Genomic DNA, 18,737 nt, shown 5'->3' on the forward strand with positions numbered 1-18,737 from the left:
TCCAATTACAATAAAATTTGGCACAGATCTTTTATTAGTCGAACAAGAACAGCATGTGGCCCAAAAGATTTTGTAAAATTTGACATTCTGAACAGGTCTAGCACGCATGCACAGCTGCTGGAAGCAGGTGGTTTTAATTTGACAAACAGAGATAGTGGCTGAAGACATTAAAACCACTAAACATTTCAGTCATTGTACCAACATGAAACTTAAGTCACTCATGCTAATAGCAACATGAGACTTATCTAAACTGACTAAACCAATTGCGCTACAAAAACACAATAACTCAATAACACTAACAACACTATTAAACCACAACATTTAAAACCTTAAAACCCCCGAGCTCCTATAGTGCATTGCAGCATAGCATCCATTGTTTATTGGTTTGATAAAATTGATAATTTATCCAAAAATATTTGTCCTATAAACTTTCTGTTTTTGCTGCATTTATCCTTGATCCAAATACATAAGCGTGCCAAACAGCAAATGTCAGCTCTTCCTGGTTTTTGCGTGATTGAAGTCATACACACACACACACACACACACACACACACACACACACACACACACACACACACACACACACACACACACACACACACACACACACACAGAAGTCACTAGGTTATTATAATTTTTATAACGGCTGAGTGATCTTTGTCATTTGATTGATGCTTTGTATGTCACATGACGTGGATTATTCATCCCATTTGTGTTGCGTTGCATTTAGCGTGCAAATATGGTTCCACTTACTGTGCAAATTTGATTCCATATGTTTTGTACCATTGCATGTAAACCCAACCCATGCACACACTCGTGGGGGTGGTGTTTAGCTAAACATGGCGAAATTTGTTTTGCTGACAGACGACAATTTCAACGAGCTAATTGACGGTGCTAAATCTGAAGGCATGAAGAGTTGATAGGATGGAAACCTGGACAAATTTCTAGCACAAGTTTTCGCTGAACTTAGGAAGTACACAAAGTTTTTTTGTTGTTGTTGTGGGTTTTTTTTTTTTTTTTTTGAAATATCACGGACTACATCTGTTTTTCCAAGTTGACAATGAACAGTTTTGAACTCCTATTTAAAGTTTGTGTTGCACTGTTGATGTTAAAGCACCAGTGACGCACACCAAAATGTATGTCTCTTTTCTGAATCAGAATCAGAATGCCTTTTATTGTCATTATACATTGGTACAACGAGATTAGGGCCATCCAGTTGCAGTGCAATAAAATAGAATAAAAATAAAATAGTGCAAAAAAAGATAAAATAGTGCAAGAATATATATCAAAAACAAGATAGAGAAAAATTCAACAATGTAAGGAAAAATATATATACAATTGACACTAATGCAAGGTGCAGCTTAGGATATAAATATATTGCACAGAAATGTATATTGTCCATGGGTGATTGGGTTATTGCACATGGTTAAGATTGCACAAGGAGGATCAGTGCATGCTACAGTTCAATGTGGTTATGGCTTTGGGGAAGAAACTGTTTTTCAGTCTGTTTGTTTTTGTCCTTGTGAGCCTGTAGCGCCTCCCTGAGGGCAACAGGTCAAACAGGGCAGAGCCAGGGTGAAAGCAGTCTTTGGAGATCGCTTTGGCTCTTCTGAGGCAGCGGGAGGTGTAGATGTCCAACAGGAAGGGGAGAGGGTGGCCGATGATCTTCTGTGCTGCCTTTATAACCCTCTGCATTCTCTCCCTGTCAGCAGCGGTGGAGCTGCCAAACCATACTGTGATGCAGTATGTCAGCAGGCTTTCAATGGATGAGCGGTAGAAGGCCAGCAGCAGGTTGGTGTGTTGAGGTTGTACTTCCTGAGGACTCTCAGGAAGTGTAGCCGCTGCTGAGCCTTCTTGAGGATAGAGGAGATGTTGACGGACCAGGAGATGCAGTCTGAGATGAGAACGCCGAGATACCTGAAGGTGTGGACCCTTTCCACACACTCACCGTTGATGAGAAGGGGGGGCAGGGTTGGTGCAGTGTTTCCTGAAGTCAGTGATGATCTCTCTGGTCTTCCTAGTGTTCAGAGCGAGGTTGTTCTCTGAGCACCAGGCTACCAGCTGCCAGATCTCCTCTCTGTAGGCAGCCTCATCACCTCCGGAGATGAGACCAGCTACTGTGGTATCGTCTGCAAACTTGACGATAAGGTTGTTCTTGTGGGCCGGTCTGCAGTCGTAGGTGTAGAGGCAGTAGAGGAGGGGGCTCAGCACGCAGTCCTGTGGAGAGCCGATGCTCAGTGTGCGGGTGGAGGAGAGGTGGGGGCCGAGTCTCACAGTCTGGGGACGATTGGAAAGAAAGTCTCGGTGGAAGCCGAGAGTGTCCACTTTTGTGGTGAGTCTGTCCGGGATTATTGTGTTGAAGGCAGAACTATAATCCACAAAGAGCATTCGGACGTAGCTCTGTGGCTACTCCAGGTGGTTTAGAGCAGAGTGGAGAGCCACGGCGATGGCGTCCTCTGTGGATCTGTTTGCCCTGTATGCAAACTGGTGAGGGTCGAAGTCTGGGGGGAGGTGGTACTTGATATGCTGAAGAACCAGTCTCTCAAAGCACGTCATGATTACCGGAGTGAGGGCCACCGGGCGGTAATCATTCAGGCTGGTGATGGGAGACTTTTTCGTCACTGGGATTATGGTGGAGGTTTTCAGGCAGGACGGGATGACTGCTTGGTCCAGGGAGAGGTGGGGGCGAGCTGGTTGGCACACGCTCTGAGCACCTTGCCAGGTACTCCGTCTGAGCCAGCAGCTTTCCTGGGGTTCACTGCGAGGAGCACTTGCCTGACATCATGCTCTTTTACAGTGAGTGGAGTGGTGCGGGGACCAGGTGGGGGCGGGGGGAGGGCAGTAGTAGGCGAGTGCAGCTGGGAAGATCCGAACCGAGCAAAGAAGCTGTTTAGCTCCTCTGCCAGTGGTGCACTCAGGTACGCTGTTGGAGCATCACAACCCCGGAAGTTTGTGATGTCATGTATTCCCTGCCACACCCTCTGTGCATTGTTGCTAGACAGATGGGACGCTATCTGCATTCTGTGGTCCGCCTTTGCTCTTTTTACTCCTCTCTTCAGGTCAGCTTTGGCAGCACTATACAGAGCTCTGTCACCTGACCTGAAGGCAGCGTCGCGGGCCCTGAGGAGTGAGTTTGTTGTTTGTCTGTTGTTTGTAAATTAATATAATATCAAATGACAAGGATCTATTTTAGCTGTTATATAAAACAAATAATGAACATTTTTACATTCTTTCAATGGAGCAAATATTTCACCTCATGAAACATTCATACTATTGAACTCATAAACATTCATTATTTGTATAATAGATATTTCATAAGATCAATTAAAAAGGAATTCTAATAAAGAAATGTCAAACTTATGAAAAGAATCTTTATTTGTGCACTCAATACTTGCTTGATGCTGCCCCAAGTTCTTGAATCGGCTTTGCTTGACAGTCTTATCAAGGCTGCAGTCATCCCTGCTGCTTGTGCATGTTTTCTGACCATGCTTTTACTTTCCATTCAACTTTCCATCAATATGCTTTGATACAGCACTCTGAACACCCAGAAAACAGTTGTCTTCTGGACATCTGTCAACTCAGCAGTCTTCCCCATGATTCTGGTTGTGTGTACACCAGTCTGAGAGATTCAGGGTGTTTATACTGCATAAATAGGGATTTTAAATTAAATATTATAATATTCTAAAATATATTTTTTCAGTTTTTTTAGCTGTCAGCTGAAATGATCAAAATTAAAATAAAAAAAATTGTTGTGTGGGCCGCTGAAGAGGAGGTACTGCTGGCCCACCACCACCAGATGGCGCCCTGCTTGAAGTGCGGGCTTCAAGCACGAGAGGGCGCCGGAACCCGTGGAGTGACAGCTGTCACATCATCACCACCAGCTGTCACTCATCTGCCACTCACAAACGCCCCCGCGACGTTCCAAGCATTGGTTAATGACGTCTTGCGGGACTTCCTGCATCGGTTTGTCTTCGTATATCTAGACGACATACTCATCTTTTCTCCGGACCCTGAGACTCATGTCCAGCATGTACGTCAGAAGCCGCGTTTAGGGAGTTGAAGCGCCGGTTCTCGTCTGCACCAGTTCTGGTGCAGCCCGATCCTACTCGCCAGTTCACAGTGGAAGTGGATGCCTCTGACTCAGGGATAGGAGCCGTGCTGTCCCAGAGCGGGGAGTCCGATAAGGTCCTCCACCCTTGTGCCTATTTTTCCCGCAGGTTGACCCCGGCTGAGAGGAATTATGACATCGGCAATCGGGAACTCCTGGCGGTGAAGGAGGCTCTTGAAGAGTGGAGACACCTGTTGGAGGGAGCGACGGTGCCCTTCACGGTTTTCACGGACCATCGGAACCTGGAGTACATCCGGACCGCCAAGCGGTTGAACCCCAGGCAAGCCCGCTGGTCACTGTTCTTCGGGCGCTTTGACTTCCAGATTACATACCAACCCGGGACCAAGAACCAACGATCGGATGCCCTGTCCCGGGTGCATGAAGAGGAGGCCAAGGCCGAGTTGTCAGACCCCACAGAGACCATCATCCCCGAGTCCACTGTCGTGGCCACTCTCACCTGGGACGTGGAGAAGACCGTCCGGGAGGGCCCTGACACGGAACCCGGATCCGGGGACCGGCCCAAAGAACAAACTGTACGTCCCACCAGAGGCCAGAGCTGCGGTTTTGGACTTCTGTCATGGTTCCAAGCTCTCCTGTCATCCCGGGGTGCGCAGAACCATGGCAGTGGTCCAGCAGCGCTTCTGGTGGGCGTCCATGGAGGCCGACGTCTGGGACTACGTCCAGGCCTGTACCACCTGTGCCAGGGGCACGGCTGACCATAAGAGGACTTCAGGACTCCTCCAGCCCCTACTGGTGCGTCACCGCCCCTGGTCCCACATCGGCCTGGACTTTGTCACGGGCCTCCCGCCGTCCCAGGGCAACACCACCATCCTCACGATAGTGAACCGGTTCTCCAAGGCAGCCCATTTCGTGGCCCTCCCGAAGCTCCCTACAGCCCAGGAGACAGCAGACCTATTGGTCCACCACATCGTGCGTCTGCATGGGATACCAACGGACATCGTCTCAGACCGTGGCCCTCAGTTCTCCTCTCAGGTCTGGAGGAGTTTGTGCAGGGAACTGGGGGCCACCGTGAGTCTCTCGTCCGGGTATCACCCTCAGACAAACGGACAGGCAGAGCGGGCCAACCAGGAGCTGGAGCAGGCCCTCCGTTGCGTTACCTCCGCGCACCCGACGGCCTGGAGCACCCATCTGGCCTGGATCGAGTACGCCCACAACAGCCAAGTGTCGTCAGCCACCGGCCTCTCCCCGTTTGAGGTGTGTTTGGGGTACCAGCCCCCATTGTTTCCACTTGTGGAGGCAGAGGTCAGTGTGCCCTCGGTCCAGGCCCACCTCAGGAGGTGCCGCCGGGTGTGGCGGACCGCCCGTTCTGCCCTGTTGAAGGCCCGGACGAGGGCCAAGGCCCATGCAGACCGCTGGCGTTCCCCGGCCCCTGCATACCAGCCCGGACAGGAGGTGTGGTTGTCAACAAAGGACATCCCACTTCAAGTGGACTCTCAGAAACTCAAGGACAGGTATATTGGACCGTTTCCCATCATCAAGGTCCTCAGCCCAGCCGCAGTGAAGCTACAGCTGCCAGCTTCACTGCGGATCCATCCTGTCTTTCACGTGTCACGGATCAAGCCCTACCACACCTCACCACTCTGCACCCCTGGACCTGCAACGCCTCCTGCCCGGATCATCGACGAGGAGCCGGCATGGACCGTGCGTCGGCTCCTGGACGTCCGTCGCAAGGGTTGGGGGTTCCAGTATCTGGTGGACTGGGAGGGGTATGGCCCCGAGGAACGCTCCTGGGTGAAAAGGAACTTCATCCTGGACCCGGCCCTCCTGGCCGACTTCTACGCCCGGCACCCAGACAAACCTTGAGGGGGGGGTCCTGTTGTGTGGGCCGCTGAAGAGGAGGTACTGCTGGCCCACCACCACCAGATGGCGCCCTGCTTGGAGTGCGGGCTTCAAGCACGAGAGGGCGCCGGAACCAGTGGAGTGACAGCTGTCACATCATCACCACCAGCTGTCACTCATCTATGTCAACCTCCATAAAAGCCGGACTGCAACTCCACCTCCCCGCCGAGAAATCAGCTACCATACAGGTAATTTCTCTGCTAAGCTTAACTTGGAATAACAGTCTGATCTCATTTGCAGCCGTTTTCCTGTGACGTGTTCCGTATCTGCTGTATTGGCGTTTGGTGTGGACTGCGACGGCTTCGCCTCCCACCCCAACCAGATAAGTGGTTGTCACAGGAGCTGTCCGAGTGTGTTATCGGAGGTGGAGGTTCTCCCTCCTAACTGAACACAGACTGTGGGATTACTGAGTGTGCGAACTCACACTCATCAAAACTGTTTCTGTTCTCTGCCAGCAGTACCGGGTCTGACTGCTGAAGACAGTGGCCACCTGGGGTGTAGGGCTTGGCGACTCCGGTGTTCTTCAGATCCGTTGGTGGTAGAAGCTGTGTGGGATCCGGCTCTTCTCGCACCAGACGTCTTCTATCTTTGAGCCTGCCACACGTCACCTTGTGTATGATTGACATTCCGCAATATTTGTATTGTCTGTACTTCGTTGTGCGCTTCACAACATTAAATTGTTACTTTTTGGCTTATCCATTGTCCATTCATTAACGTCCCCTGTTGTGGGTCCGTGTCACGACACCTTCCCAACAAAAATACTTGAAACATTATAGTTTGCATGTAATGATTCTAAAATATATAATATTTTCACCTTCTGAAATACCTGACAAAAATATTGATCTTTTCATGATATTCAAATTTTTTGAGATGCACCCATATACCTCACACAGGTTAAGACTAAGGTAAATATAGGTAGAGTTTTGATGGGTCTTGTAATTTTCTACTTTTTAATTGATCAGAAACTTGTCAAACTGCACAAAAAAGGCAGGGCATGTCACCATTTCACATTTTTATGTGGGAGGTCTGACAAACCCTGAGATTAAAGTGTAGTTTTATTATTACTTTTAAATTTAATTTCAGAATACAATTTGTCTATAAAATACGAGTCAGTTAGAGCAGCCAGACAGGGAGGTGCTAGTCCATGAAAAATTTTGTATGTTTGGAGCAAAACCTTAAAATCTGACCTTGCATGAACAGGAAGCCAATGGAGGTAGGCCAAAGTTGGGGTAATATGATCAAACTTTGTTCTCCTAATCAGAACTCTAGTAGTAACATTTTGAACTGTCTAGAGACCTTTTATATATGGGACTGCGGTAAGGCAAAAAAAAAAAAAGGACGTTATAGTAATCTAATCTAGAAGGGACAAAGACATGAATCAGTGTCTCTGCATCAACAGTAGTGTTCAGAATAATAGTAGTGCTATGTGACTAAAAAGATTAATCCAGGTTTTGAGTATATTTCTTATTGTTACATGGGAAACAAGGTACCAATAGATTCAGTAGATTCTCACAAATCCAACAAGACCAAGCATTCATGATATGCACACTCTTAAGGCTATGAAATTGGGCTATTATTAAAAAAAAGTAGAAAAGGGGGTGTTCACAATAATAGTAGTGTGGCATTCAGTCAGTGAGTTCGTCAATTTTGTGGAACAAACAGGTGTGAATCAGGTATCCCCTATGTAAGGATGAAGCCAGCACCTGTTGAACATGCTTTTCTCTTTGAAAGCCTGAGGAAAATGGGACATTCAAGACATTGTTAGAAGAACAGCGTAGTTTGATTAAAAAGTTGATTGGAGAGAGGAAAAATACGCAGGTGCAAAAAATTGTAGGCTGTTCATCTACAATGATCTCCAATGCTTTAAAATGGACAGAAAAACAGAGACGTGTGTAAGAAAATGGAAAACAACCATCCAAATGGATAGAAGAATAAACAGAATGGTAAAGGCTCACCCATTGATCAGCTCCAGCATGATCAAAGACAGTCTGGAGTTACCTGCAAGTGCTGTGACAGTTAGAAGACGCCTGTGTGAAGCTAATTTATTTGCAAGAATCCCCCGCAAAGTCCCTCTGTTAAATAAAAGACGTGTGCAGAAGAGGTTTCCATTTCCATTTGCCAAAGAACACATCAACTGGCCTAAAGAGAAATGGAGGAATATTTTGTGGACTGATGAGAGTAAAATTGTTCTTTTTGGGTCCAAGGGCCGCAGACAGTTTGTGAGATGACCGCCAAACTCTGAATTCAAGCCACAATTCACAGTGAAGACAGTGAAGCATGGTGGTGTAAACATCATGATATGGGCATGTTTCTCCTATTATGGTGTTGGGCCTATATATCACATACCAGGTATCATGGATCAGTTTGGATATGTCACAATACTTGAAGAGGTCATGTTGCCTTATGCTGAAGAGGACATGCCCTTGAAATGGGTGTTTCAACAAGACAATGACCCCAAGCACACAAGAAAACCAGCAAAATCTTGGTTCCAAACCAACAAAATGAATGCCTCACAGATGTGAAGAAATCATGAAAAACTGTGGTTATACAACTAAATACTAGTTTAGTGATTCACAGGATTGCTAAAAAAAAAAGCAGTTTGAACATAATAGTTTTGAGTTTGTAGCATCAACAGCAGATGCTACTATTATTGTGAACACCCCCTACTTTTTTTTTTCTTTTTTTTACTAATAGCCCAATTTCATAGCCTTAAGAGTGTGCATATCATGAATGCTTGCTCTTGTTGGATTTGTGAGAATCTACTGAATCTACTGGTACCTTGTTTCCCATGTAACAATAAGAAATATACTCAAAAGCTGGATTAATCTTTTTAGTCACATAGCACTACTATTATTCTGAACACTACTGTACCATTGATATTTCTCTGATATTGGTAATGGACAGTGTGGGATCAGTGATCACCCTGTGATTTTTCATTTTGTCACTATGATGAAGAACACACAAGTCCAAGGTTAATGTTACATGATCAAATTGATGTTTGTGTTTCACAGGACCAATGACCATCATCTCTTGTTAGAATTTAAGAGTCAGAAATTGCTAGGCATACAATATTTCAGGCTAGGCTATTTCCAGTCTAGACACCTACATTTATGCTTGAAATGAATGAAGGAGAAGTCGACCTGATGCAAACATGGCTCTAGGTGTAAACTGGGCATGTTGCTAAACCTAATCCTAACCCTATCCCTAATCCTAATGCGGCCCTAACCCTAACCCCTTGGCCAGAGTTTTACAGAGGGCCTAGTTCTCTTGTTACCCTTGAGATCATGTAAGTAATCATTAAACACAGGTGTGTGCAGTGTAGGGTGATGTGATTTTATAGTAGATGGAGCAGTTGATTCTAATAGACTTGAGCTCTGAATTTAAGATATCTGCAAGGCTATCTACTGATTGATCATGTCCAGAAAGTGACAATAGACTATCAGGCAGTCTGGTGCCAAGTTCAGATATCGTCAAGGAGCTAGTGTGATGCAGAGATAATATACAGGTATCCAATACAAGTGGACAGGATAATGAAACTAGTAAGTGAGTGAGTGGAGACCGCTGATGTTGGATAAACAGTGTCAACATCTGAGACAGGAGTATCGTGAATGAGGACCAAATCCAGAGCGTTACTGCTGCAGTGGGCCAGTCCATGAATGTATTGACAAAATCCCAATAAATATGCTGTGTCCATAAATGCTTTGCTGTGGTGATCAGCGGGCTTATTTCCATGGATACTGAAGTCACTAAAGGCCCGGATGAAAAACTGTAGAAAAATTTGAACGACTGCCACCGAAAACCTCTATTAGTCTGTATTTCAGTTTGCTGTCGTTCTTGACGGTTTCTTATCGTTTGCTTAGTTTTTGTAATGTTAGCGTTTAGTTCGATTTTGTTTGACCAGCTGAATGTTTTCATACAGTGCAGAAGCCAGTTTGTGAGTGCTGCTGCTGCTGCTGTGTTCCTATACCGTCAGGAATTACAGGGCAAACTCAGCCTGTTTTCTTGGATTTTTTTTATCTGGGTGGGGGGTCAGCTTCACTGGGCTCAGGCACCGTATATAGGCCAGAATTAATCTTTTGTGTGGATACAATTAATTATTTTACCAAAAATAAAATAAAAACCACACTCCTGCCACAAGCAACTGCTGAATTTGAAACAACAAAAAAGTTGTGTAATAATAATAATATTAAAACGTAATAATATTTCATGTCATCTGTGGTGATCTCTCAGAGATAACTGCGCCTCAGTTTGTGCAAACCAGGTGGCAGTTTACAGAAGTGTGACTTTGAGCATCAACTGCAAAAAAAAGGTTTCAGCAGCAGCGGACATTTGCATGTGAACAGCTTTGATCAGTGATCAGAAACACCCACCAGGGTTTAAAAAAAATGCAGAGAGAAAGAGACAGCGCTATCTCTCTCTTTCTCTCCCTCTCTCCCCTGCTCTCTCTCTCTCTCTCTCCCTCACTCTCAGTGCTGAAACAAGATGGGAAGTTTTAAGTTTGCTTGTGACTTTAAGTGCCAAATTTTTCTACTTTTTTTGGGGGGGGGGGGGGGGGGCACACATAAGGACTCTGAACTTTGCGATCTGATGTTCCCAACCCTGACAAGGAAGCAGTGCATCCCGCTGTACATCTGGAAACATGAGTGCCGCTTGCTTTACTCTTTTGAGTACGGAGCACATTTCTTCAACACAAAAAAGAAAAAAAAGAAGGTAGGAGTGCGGCAAGGGCTACACACAACAGAATGTATACATTAAGAGCAAACATACGCAGCTGCAAGCAAATCTATGAACGCAACAATACCCGAAAAATGCTGAGTTTGTGCGCATTTCGGGTATACAGACAGCAATTAGAGTTATGGTATTTGAGAACCATTTAGTGTGTTTGGAGTGTGTATTATTTTTGTGGAGTTTTTAGCGTGTGTGGTTAGTGTGGTGGTGCTGGGGTTTTTTTGTTTTGTACAAATGAGGTGTCAATGTTGAGCATGCGCTTCAGTTTTTTTCAATTGGAGCAAGACGGAGCGCGCAGCGCGTCATCAGTCTGAATCAGACAGTGATGATTCTGATGATGAATGAGATGATCCCTCTGTTGTTCTGGACGAGCAGGCAGAGCAGGTGGATCCACCAACGTGCGCACAGATATCCATAATGGGTCAGATCGCGTGCTTCTGCTTGCAGGTTCTCCAGGACTCAGGCGCTACAGAGCTCTGTCCCAGCGCCGAGTCCTGGAACGCAGAGCAGGGTGTAGACATACACTGCTCCAGCAGTGGCTCCAGGTATGTTTCGTTTAAAGCAGTGGTCTCCAAACTATTCCAAAAAGGGCCGAGAGGGTGCAGGTTTTCTTTGCAGCCACTGACTCCAGCGGGTGATTTCACTGATGAACTCATCCCACCTGCTCCAAGTGATGTTAATCAGTGAAATCACCTGCTGAAGTCAGTGGCTGCAAAGAAAACCTGCACCCTCTCGGCCCTTTCTAGAATAGTTTGGAGACCACTGGTTTAAAGCGTCGAGATCAATGTTAGCTTCGGTTTGGTTCCATCATCTACAGTCCATAATATAATTAGAAGATTCAGAGAATCGGGAGAACTTTCTACACGTAAGCGGCAAGGCTGAAAACCAACACTGAATGTCTGTAACCTTCGATCCCTCAGGTGGCATTGCATTAAAAACCGACATCATTGTGTAAAGGATCTTACTGCGTGGGGTCAGGAACACTTCAGAAAACCATTATCAGTTACCACAGTTCATTGCTACAAGTGCAAGTTAAAACTCTGCCATGCAAAATGAAAGCCATACATCAGCAACATCCACAAACACCGATGCCTTCTCTGGGCCCGAGCTCATTTTAAATGGACAGACGCAAAGTGGAAAAGTGTGCTGTGGTCTGATGAGTCCACATTTCAAATTGTTTTTGGAAATCATGGATGTCGTGTCCTCTGGACAAAAGAGGAAAAAGACCATCCAGATTGTTACCAGCGCAAAGTTCAAAAGCCAGCATCTGTGATGGTATGGTGGTGTGTTAGCGCCCATGGCATGGACAACTTAGACATCTGTGATGGTGCCATCAATGCTGAAAGGTACATCCAGGTTTTGAAGCAACATATGCTGCCGTCCAAGCAACGTCTTTTTCAGGGACATCCCTGCTTATTTCAGCAAGACAATGCCAAGCCACATTCTGCATGTGTTACAACAGCATGGCTTCATAGTAAAAGAGTGCGGGTACTAGACTGGCTTGCCTGCAGTCCAGACCTGTTGCCCATTGAAAATGTGTGGCGCATTATGAAGTGCAAAATACGACAATGGAGACCCTGGACTGTTGAATAACTGAAGTCTTACATCAAGCAAGAATGGGAAAGAATTCCACCTTCAAAGCTTCAACAATTAGTGTCCTCAGTTCACAAACGCTTATTGAGTGTTCTTAGAAGGAAAGGTGATGTAACACAGTGGTAAACATACCACTGTCCCAGCTTTTTTTAAACGTGTTGCAGGCATCCATTTCAAAAATTGGCAAATAGTTGCACAAAAACAACAAAGTTTATCAGTTTGAACATTAAATATCTTGTCTTTGTGGTGTATTCAATTGAATATAGGTTGAAGAGTATTTGCAAATCATTGTTTCATTCTGTTTTTATTTACATTTTACACAGTGTCCCAACTTCATTGGAATTGTGGTAGTATATTTTGGGTTAGTCGATGGATGCAGGCCACAGTCTCAGCATAGAAAATTTTCCTCCCTGTCACATAGACTTAAGCTATGACCATATTTCCCCACTAAACTATCAAATTCCTCACCCACATTCATAGTAGGCCCTACAGGCTCTCTAATCACCTGCACCATGACCTGCTGTGGTGTCCTGATGTTACTTTCCCTTTAAGTATCTCTCTATGTCCACAGATAAGATGGCAGCACCTTCCTTTGGAGGGCTTGTTGATGCGGACAGCCATGGCTTGTTATTGCCATAGCTAGTTATTGATAAAACTAGAGCTCTGCTGTCGATGAAAATTTGTCAGCCACCTATTTCAGGATGTTAGCCTCCTAAATGGTGAGGTTATTAGTGCTCTCTATGCCCATCTATTTGACTTCAGACTGTCGTATCCCAACATCTTTGGCGCCAGCATGAGTAACAGTGTTAACATATTTTGTGTCATGGTCCTGAGTTTGTCTATTCTTACCTAATGCCAGCAGCCTAAGATGAGAAGCAGTGTTGGATGGTCTGGCCCAAGGTAAAGATTTCATAGCAGCTGGCATCTCTAACCTAACTTTGCAGGTGATGGAATCACTAACACATGGTGTTTTGGCCTGGGGATGGGGGGGGATGTCGCCCGTAAGATGGAAGGCTTATTAACAGGCCTGGCAATGGCAGAAAAACGGTTCATAGTTGGTATAGGTGACTGCTATGCTTTTGGGGCTTTCTTCAGCCTCACCACAGTCCAAAAACAGTCATTCGTGACCGGCGGAGCTATGGTAAAGCTAACGGGTACGCTATATGCCCCAACATTAAATCTGTCTATAGTGCCCATAGCACCTATTTCCAAAGATTTAATAAGCTGGTCTAGCTTACGGACGTGACTCTCTAAGAAGGCCACCCAGTCTGCCAGTGTCGCATACTTCAACCTCTATTTGTGTTGTAACCTGTGCTGTGGTCAGAAAGCAAGAGTTGACGCATGCACACATGCAGTGTTCCTAAATATGAAAATGTTCATACTTTATTCTTAGGCATGCTTGGTGAAGTGCAGTCTTTTGGTTCAGTGAATTACTGGATGAGGATGACGTTACCTATGAAGAACACTGTGCAGCTGTATCAAGGCAAGATAAAGGCTGAGCGCGGCATCAGCGATTCACTGAATGAAGATGGAGGGGTAACTCGGCTCCTGCCGTCCAGCATCAGTTGGAACGAACTTAGCATCACAGTGCAAAGTTGCCAAGGCCTCCAATCCAAAAGCTTCCAGCAACCAAGCCCATATGTGATCTACAAGTTCTTTGACTTCCCAGACTACCCCACTGCCACTGTTCATAACTGCAGTCACCCTCAGTTCAACAACCATAAGTGCTTCTCTGTCCTAATGGATGCAGAACTGGACCACTACTTGAAGTCTGAGGTCCTTCAGTTCTATGTGTTTGATGAGAATGAAGAACAGATGGGCACATATCTGGGCAAGTCCAGAGTGCCGCTGCTGCCACTGGCCCAGGATGATGGAATCAGTGGTGAGTGTTTTTAAGAAAACAATTCACTTTTACTATATCACAATATATTTAGTTCCTCAAAGTTCACACTGCCAAATCTCAAAAGAAATATAGCATGTTAAAAAAAAACATTCAAGTATTATTTGCAAAATTGACAGAAATGCATTTTAAAACATTCTTGTAATGCTGAAGTTGTCTTAAACCTGTCCATCTTTTAGCTTGTTGTCTAACACATCAAATCATGGGTCTTTTGTCCCCGTCAGGTTTGTTTGAGCTGGCTGATCCCTCTGGACAACACGCTGGTCATGTTGAAGTTATATTGAAGTGGAAGTTTCCATACTCTTTTCCATTTGACTCAGTCACTTCTGCTGAAAAGCATAAATTTATGTCCAAAGAGAATCCCACAGAGGAACATGCTGAGACAAAACATATTGAGTACAATGTAGATGAAGACAAAAAAGCTAAAGAAATAAACAGCAAAGATGTAGAAGAGACACTGCAGAAAGAGAAGGAAACCAAACAACAGTTTCATCTGCCCACAGCTTCTAAGGTGAGGAGATGAAGCCAGTTAAAATGATGAGTGTTAGCAGTACTGCAGCTGATCATTAATGAACAGCAAACTTGATTAAGGCCATGCAGTTGTCATTAGAGCCAACGAGCTCACAGCTGGTGTGGATGAAGACTGCTTTTTGAATAGTCTTTGAATTTTTGGCATTGAATGCTGAGAAAGCAGACTGTGTTAAAAAGAGTATGTATGTAAATGAGAATTTTGCACCTGTTAATGACCGTAAGCATAAAATAATTAAATCAGCCACTTGCAGCTATATGCCTTTGTTATGCAGGAACTCTGCCACATAACTGAGTGTGTTTACATACTGGCAGTTTTTTGTCTGTCAGTCTCAATTACTTACTGCCATGGTTTCACACTCAGAAAATTCAGATGCTATCAGCCCTGCTAAATTCCTTTTGACCACGATAAGTCATGCTGCATGTGCAGACATATCAATTTGCATGTTTCCTCCCACATTTTTGCACACTCAGGTGAACAAACCCCAAATTGCATTTTCATAAATGCATGTATGCTAAATGGACAGTATGCAATATTTTGCACATATAACAGAGGCAATCCTTGTTGCACACTAGTAGTAACAGCAGGCAGGTGAATTTGCGCATGCAATGGTGTTTGCGCACGTTTTTACACACACAAACCATGAATGAATGGGAAAAATCTGCTTGTGGTCACTTACGACAGTAATATGAAAGCAGAGTAATTTATCAGTAGTAACTGTTAAATATAAAAACACCACAGATTTGCTTTAATGAGACACTGATAAATGTATTATGATTTATTGCGTATCAGCTTCACGTTGGTATTCTCTCTGTTCTTTTTTATCCAAATGCCTTCTTGTCATCAGGCACCACTTCCAAAGCTCAGCCAGAAGACCAAGGTAAAAGAGCGACCAGCTGCCAAAAAAGTCACTTTTGGAGATCTCACAACTGCAAACCATCAGGTGAAATTGTTGCCTCCTTGTTATTTTATTGTTAATGTCTTAAAGGCATTAAAAATTGATTCTGACAATGCAGTATGTAATGCAGTTGTTGTTATCCTTTCGACTACTCCTGTTTGTTTGTGTCACCACATGTAATGTCAACAGTAATGCAGCAAATTCTATATATCACATCCCAGAACAGAGAATAGTTATTTACCCGAAACCTCATCAGCTGTCAACATTGTAATTCATCATTTTTGCAGTGTTGAATGATTTCAGTTGCTATTCGGACTGACTTTGGTTATACTGTAAATTTTCAGCTGGTCTCAGGAGTATCTCTGACATTCCCACTGTAGCCAAGTGCTTGCTCACAGGGGGTCGTTTTGACCGTTGGGGTTTTACATCATTATTGTATGGCCTTGCCTTACAATATAAAGCGCCTTGGGGCAACTGTTTGTTGTGATTTGGCGCTATATAAAAAAAAAATTGATTGATTGATTGATCACCTCAGAATATCACAGATGAAGATGATGTTGACGAGCAGTCTCAGTTCTCTGAAGGGCAGATTGTTACAGCAAGTTCTCAGTCATCCTCTGACAATTCAGAAATTTCTGAACTTATTCTAGGTAAGAAAATATGGATAAATAGACTTGTACTTTTGTTTTGAAAAACAGCAACAAAAAAGCAGTTATGTAATTTTAATTGTAATTTCTCATTAAATACTCCTTTTTTTCTTTTTGAAAGTGGCTAATGGAATTTTCTTTTTGTTTTTATATATATATATATATATATATTTATTTGCATTGTCGTGTTTAAACAACTCCTCACTTAATTTGAATAATTCCAAACTGCTGAGGTCTTTGCCATTTTGTTGTTGTTTCTTTGGCCAATGTGACATCATCTCCACTGCTGTTAGTGACAGGGATGTCAGACAGTCAAGATAAGATGATATTATAGCTATTTTTCTGCATTTTTCTGATAAATTAAAATGTATAAAGTAGGCCTACAAGAATGTGCTGACAAAATGTAGCTGGCCTTTATTGATAGTCTCTATCTTTAAAAAAAACAAATGGATATCCTACTTTCAAAATGACAACTTGACTACCATCTTAACAAACAAATATCAGAGTAGTCAAATAGCATCCAAGATTATGCCAAGAAGCTGGTCCCCAGGTACAAATCACAAAATGAGTAGTTGTACCTCTGACGCTGGAAGACAGAGAGTGGTGAGGAGGAAGAGGAGACATTATGGAAGACCAGACCCCTCTATGAGATGTATCACCAGCAGATAGATGGGGTGGCTGACATCAAGGAATCATACCAATGGCTAGCAAAGCCTGGTCTTAAGCACACCTCAGAACCTCTGATTATGTCAGGACAAGAACAATCCCTGAGCACCAGGATTTCAGTAGTCTGATGACAGCAGCACAAGATGACCGCTATGCAAAGATGCCCCTGTGACAGTCCAGCACAGGGGGCCAGGGTGCAAGATGCTAGCTGGGACAGCATGCAGTGAGAGGCACAGCCAAGTATCGGAAATAGTGTACAGGAACATTTGTGCAAAATATGGACTGGAGCTTCTGTGGGACTTCAAGCTCCAGACAGACAGACAGGAGCTGTCCAACCAAATAAGGAGCAGAAAAAGTGTCCATGTCTGTGCTGTAACTATCTGCACATATCATGAAAAATGTGCTATCAGCTAATGCTGTGAAAGCCCTTGATTCCGTGTTGGGCATCCGGGTAAGTCCAGGTTGATGCAATGTGCATTGTTTATATGAAAAACCGACATGCAGCAGGTGAAGAGATCCATTAAAATGTCAGTTACCTACTTCTTCACACAGTCAGAGCTCCTCCAGGTCGAGTGAATATCTGTGTTTAACTTTATCAAGAATCAGGAATCAACTATTGAGCCTTTGATTAATCGCACATTTACATCTTTTCTCCTTATTTTCTGTTTGGATCCAACCAGATGTTAAAGAAGTTTCAGAAGTCATGGAAGGTCGGAGAGAATCAATGCAGTCTGACAGTGATGACTGTATCGTTTTTGGACAAGCAACGAGGAGGAAGGTCAGTCATCTGTGGCCATGATTATATTGTACAGACTTTGCTCAGAGTCAGTGTGTGCAAGTACCTGTTGATGTCCGTCCATTGAAATGTCTTCCAGCACATTTGTTTTTGAGTCTTCATGCTTTTCAGTTTTACAACCCAAAATCAGAAAAAGTTGGGAGAACATGGAAAATGTACATTTTAAAAAAAAGTGATTCTTACATTTACTTTGACTTCTGTTTCATTCCAGACAGTGTGAACACAAGATATGTCATGTTTTGTGAGGTCATTTATTACTACATATTGATGTGAGTGACAGAAATCCTTAAACTCCCAGGTTTCTTTCCAAGGACATGAGCTTGAGGAAGACACACACGTCACACACAGGGGTGGGAGGGAGACACACTACATGGTTAATAGACATATGGTAGGGCATGCCAGTCTTGTAAACACTTAAGCATGTAATGATGAAATGAACGTTAAACCTGTCAGTGCTATTTACATAGTTGAAGTTTTTATTTCAGTAAAGGCCTTTTTATGCTTCTACTGCTCTGTACCTTTGTGGTCACGCAATCAATTCAACTTAGTTGTGAACCTTTCAAAGTTCTCCGTCCAGGTTGGTGGGTGTCGCATTGCAGCTCACTGCCAGAGCAGTAGGGGGCACAATACTTTTCATGAAGACTGGCCTACTATCCCATGAAGTTGTTGATTTTGAAATCGGATAAGTGAGAGTCCAGAAATGATGTAGTTAGCGGACCAATCGCAGCCCGTGTGGTTTCCGTCTTCTTACAATTTTTTTGAGGTGCGTATTAGGCTATAGAAAGGGGCTCTGAGGGGGTTCGCAATGACGCAGAGGGCTCTACATGGCTACAGATTTGCGGATAAGGAGTTACATAAATTGAGCTTAAACGTAGGTGTTTTTTGTGTGATGTAGCCGGTGGGTTAGATGTCTTTAAGTGAGTCAGTCAATCAGTCAGTCATGTGACTTTTCACTTGTGAGCAAGTTCAGTTTTCCTGGCCTGATTGTCACCAAACGTCTTACGTGTAGTGA

The 18,737-nt window shown here is 44.2% G+C and overlaps 1 protein-coding gene across 1 annotated transcript in view; it reads left to right on the forward strand.

Moving 5' to 3' along the window:
- LOC117515491 (protein fantom-like) overlaps positions 1 to 18,737 on the forward strand; it is a 91,428-nt gene that overhangs the window by 57,232 nt on the left and 15,459 nt on the right. The window contains 6 exon segments of the mRNA XM_034176070.1: positions 13,683 to 14,171; positions 14,414 to 14,700; positions 15,566 to 15,661; positions 15,961 to 15,992; positions 16,142 to 16,266; positions 17,610 to 17,707. Of these exon segments, the coding sequence (XP_034031961.1) occupies positions 13,683 to 14,171; positions 14,414 to 14,700; positions 15,566 to 15,661; positions 15,961 to 15,992; positions 16,142 to 16,266; positions 17,610 to 17,707 (1,127 nt within the window).

Source organism: Thalassophryne amazonica, chromosome 8 (assembly GCF_902500255.1).
Source record: "Thalassophryne amazonica chromosome 8, fThaAma1.1, whole genome shotgun sequence".
NCBI lineage: Eukaryota > Metazoa > Chordata > Actinopteri > Batrachoidiformes > Batrachoididae > Thalassophryne > Thalassophryne amazonica.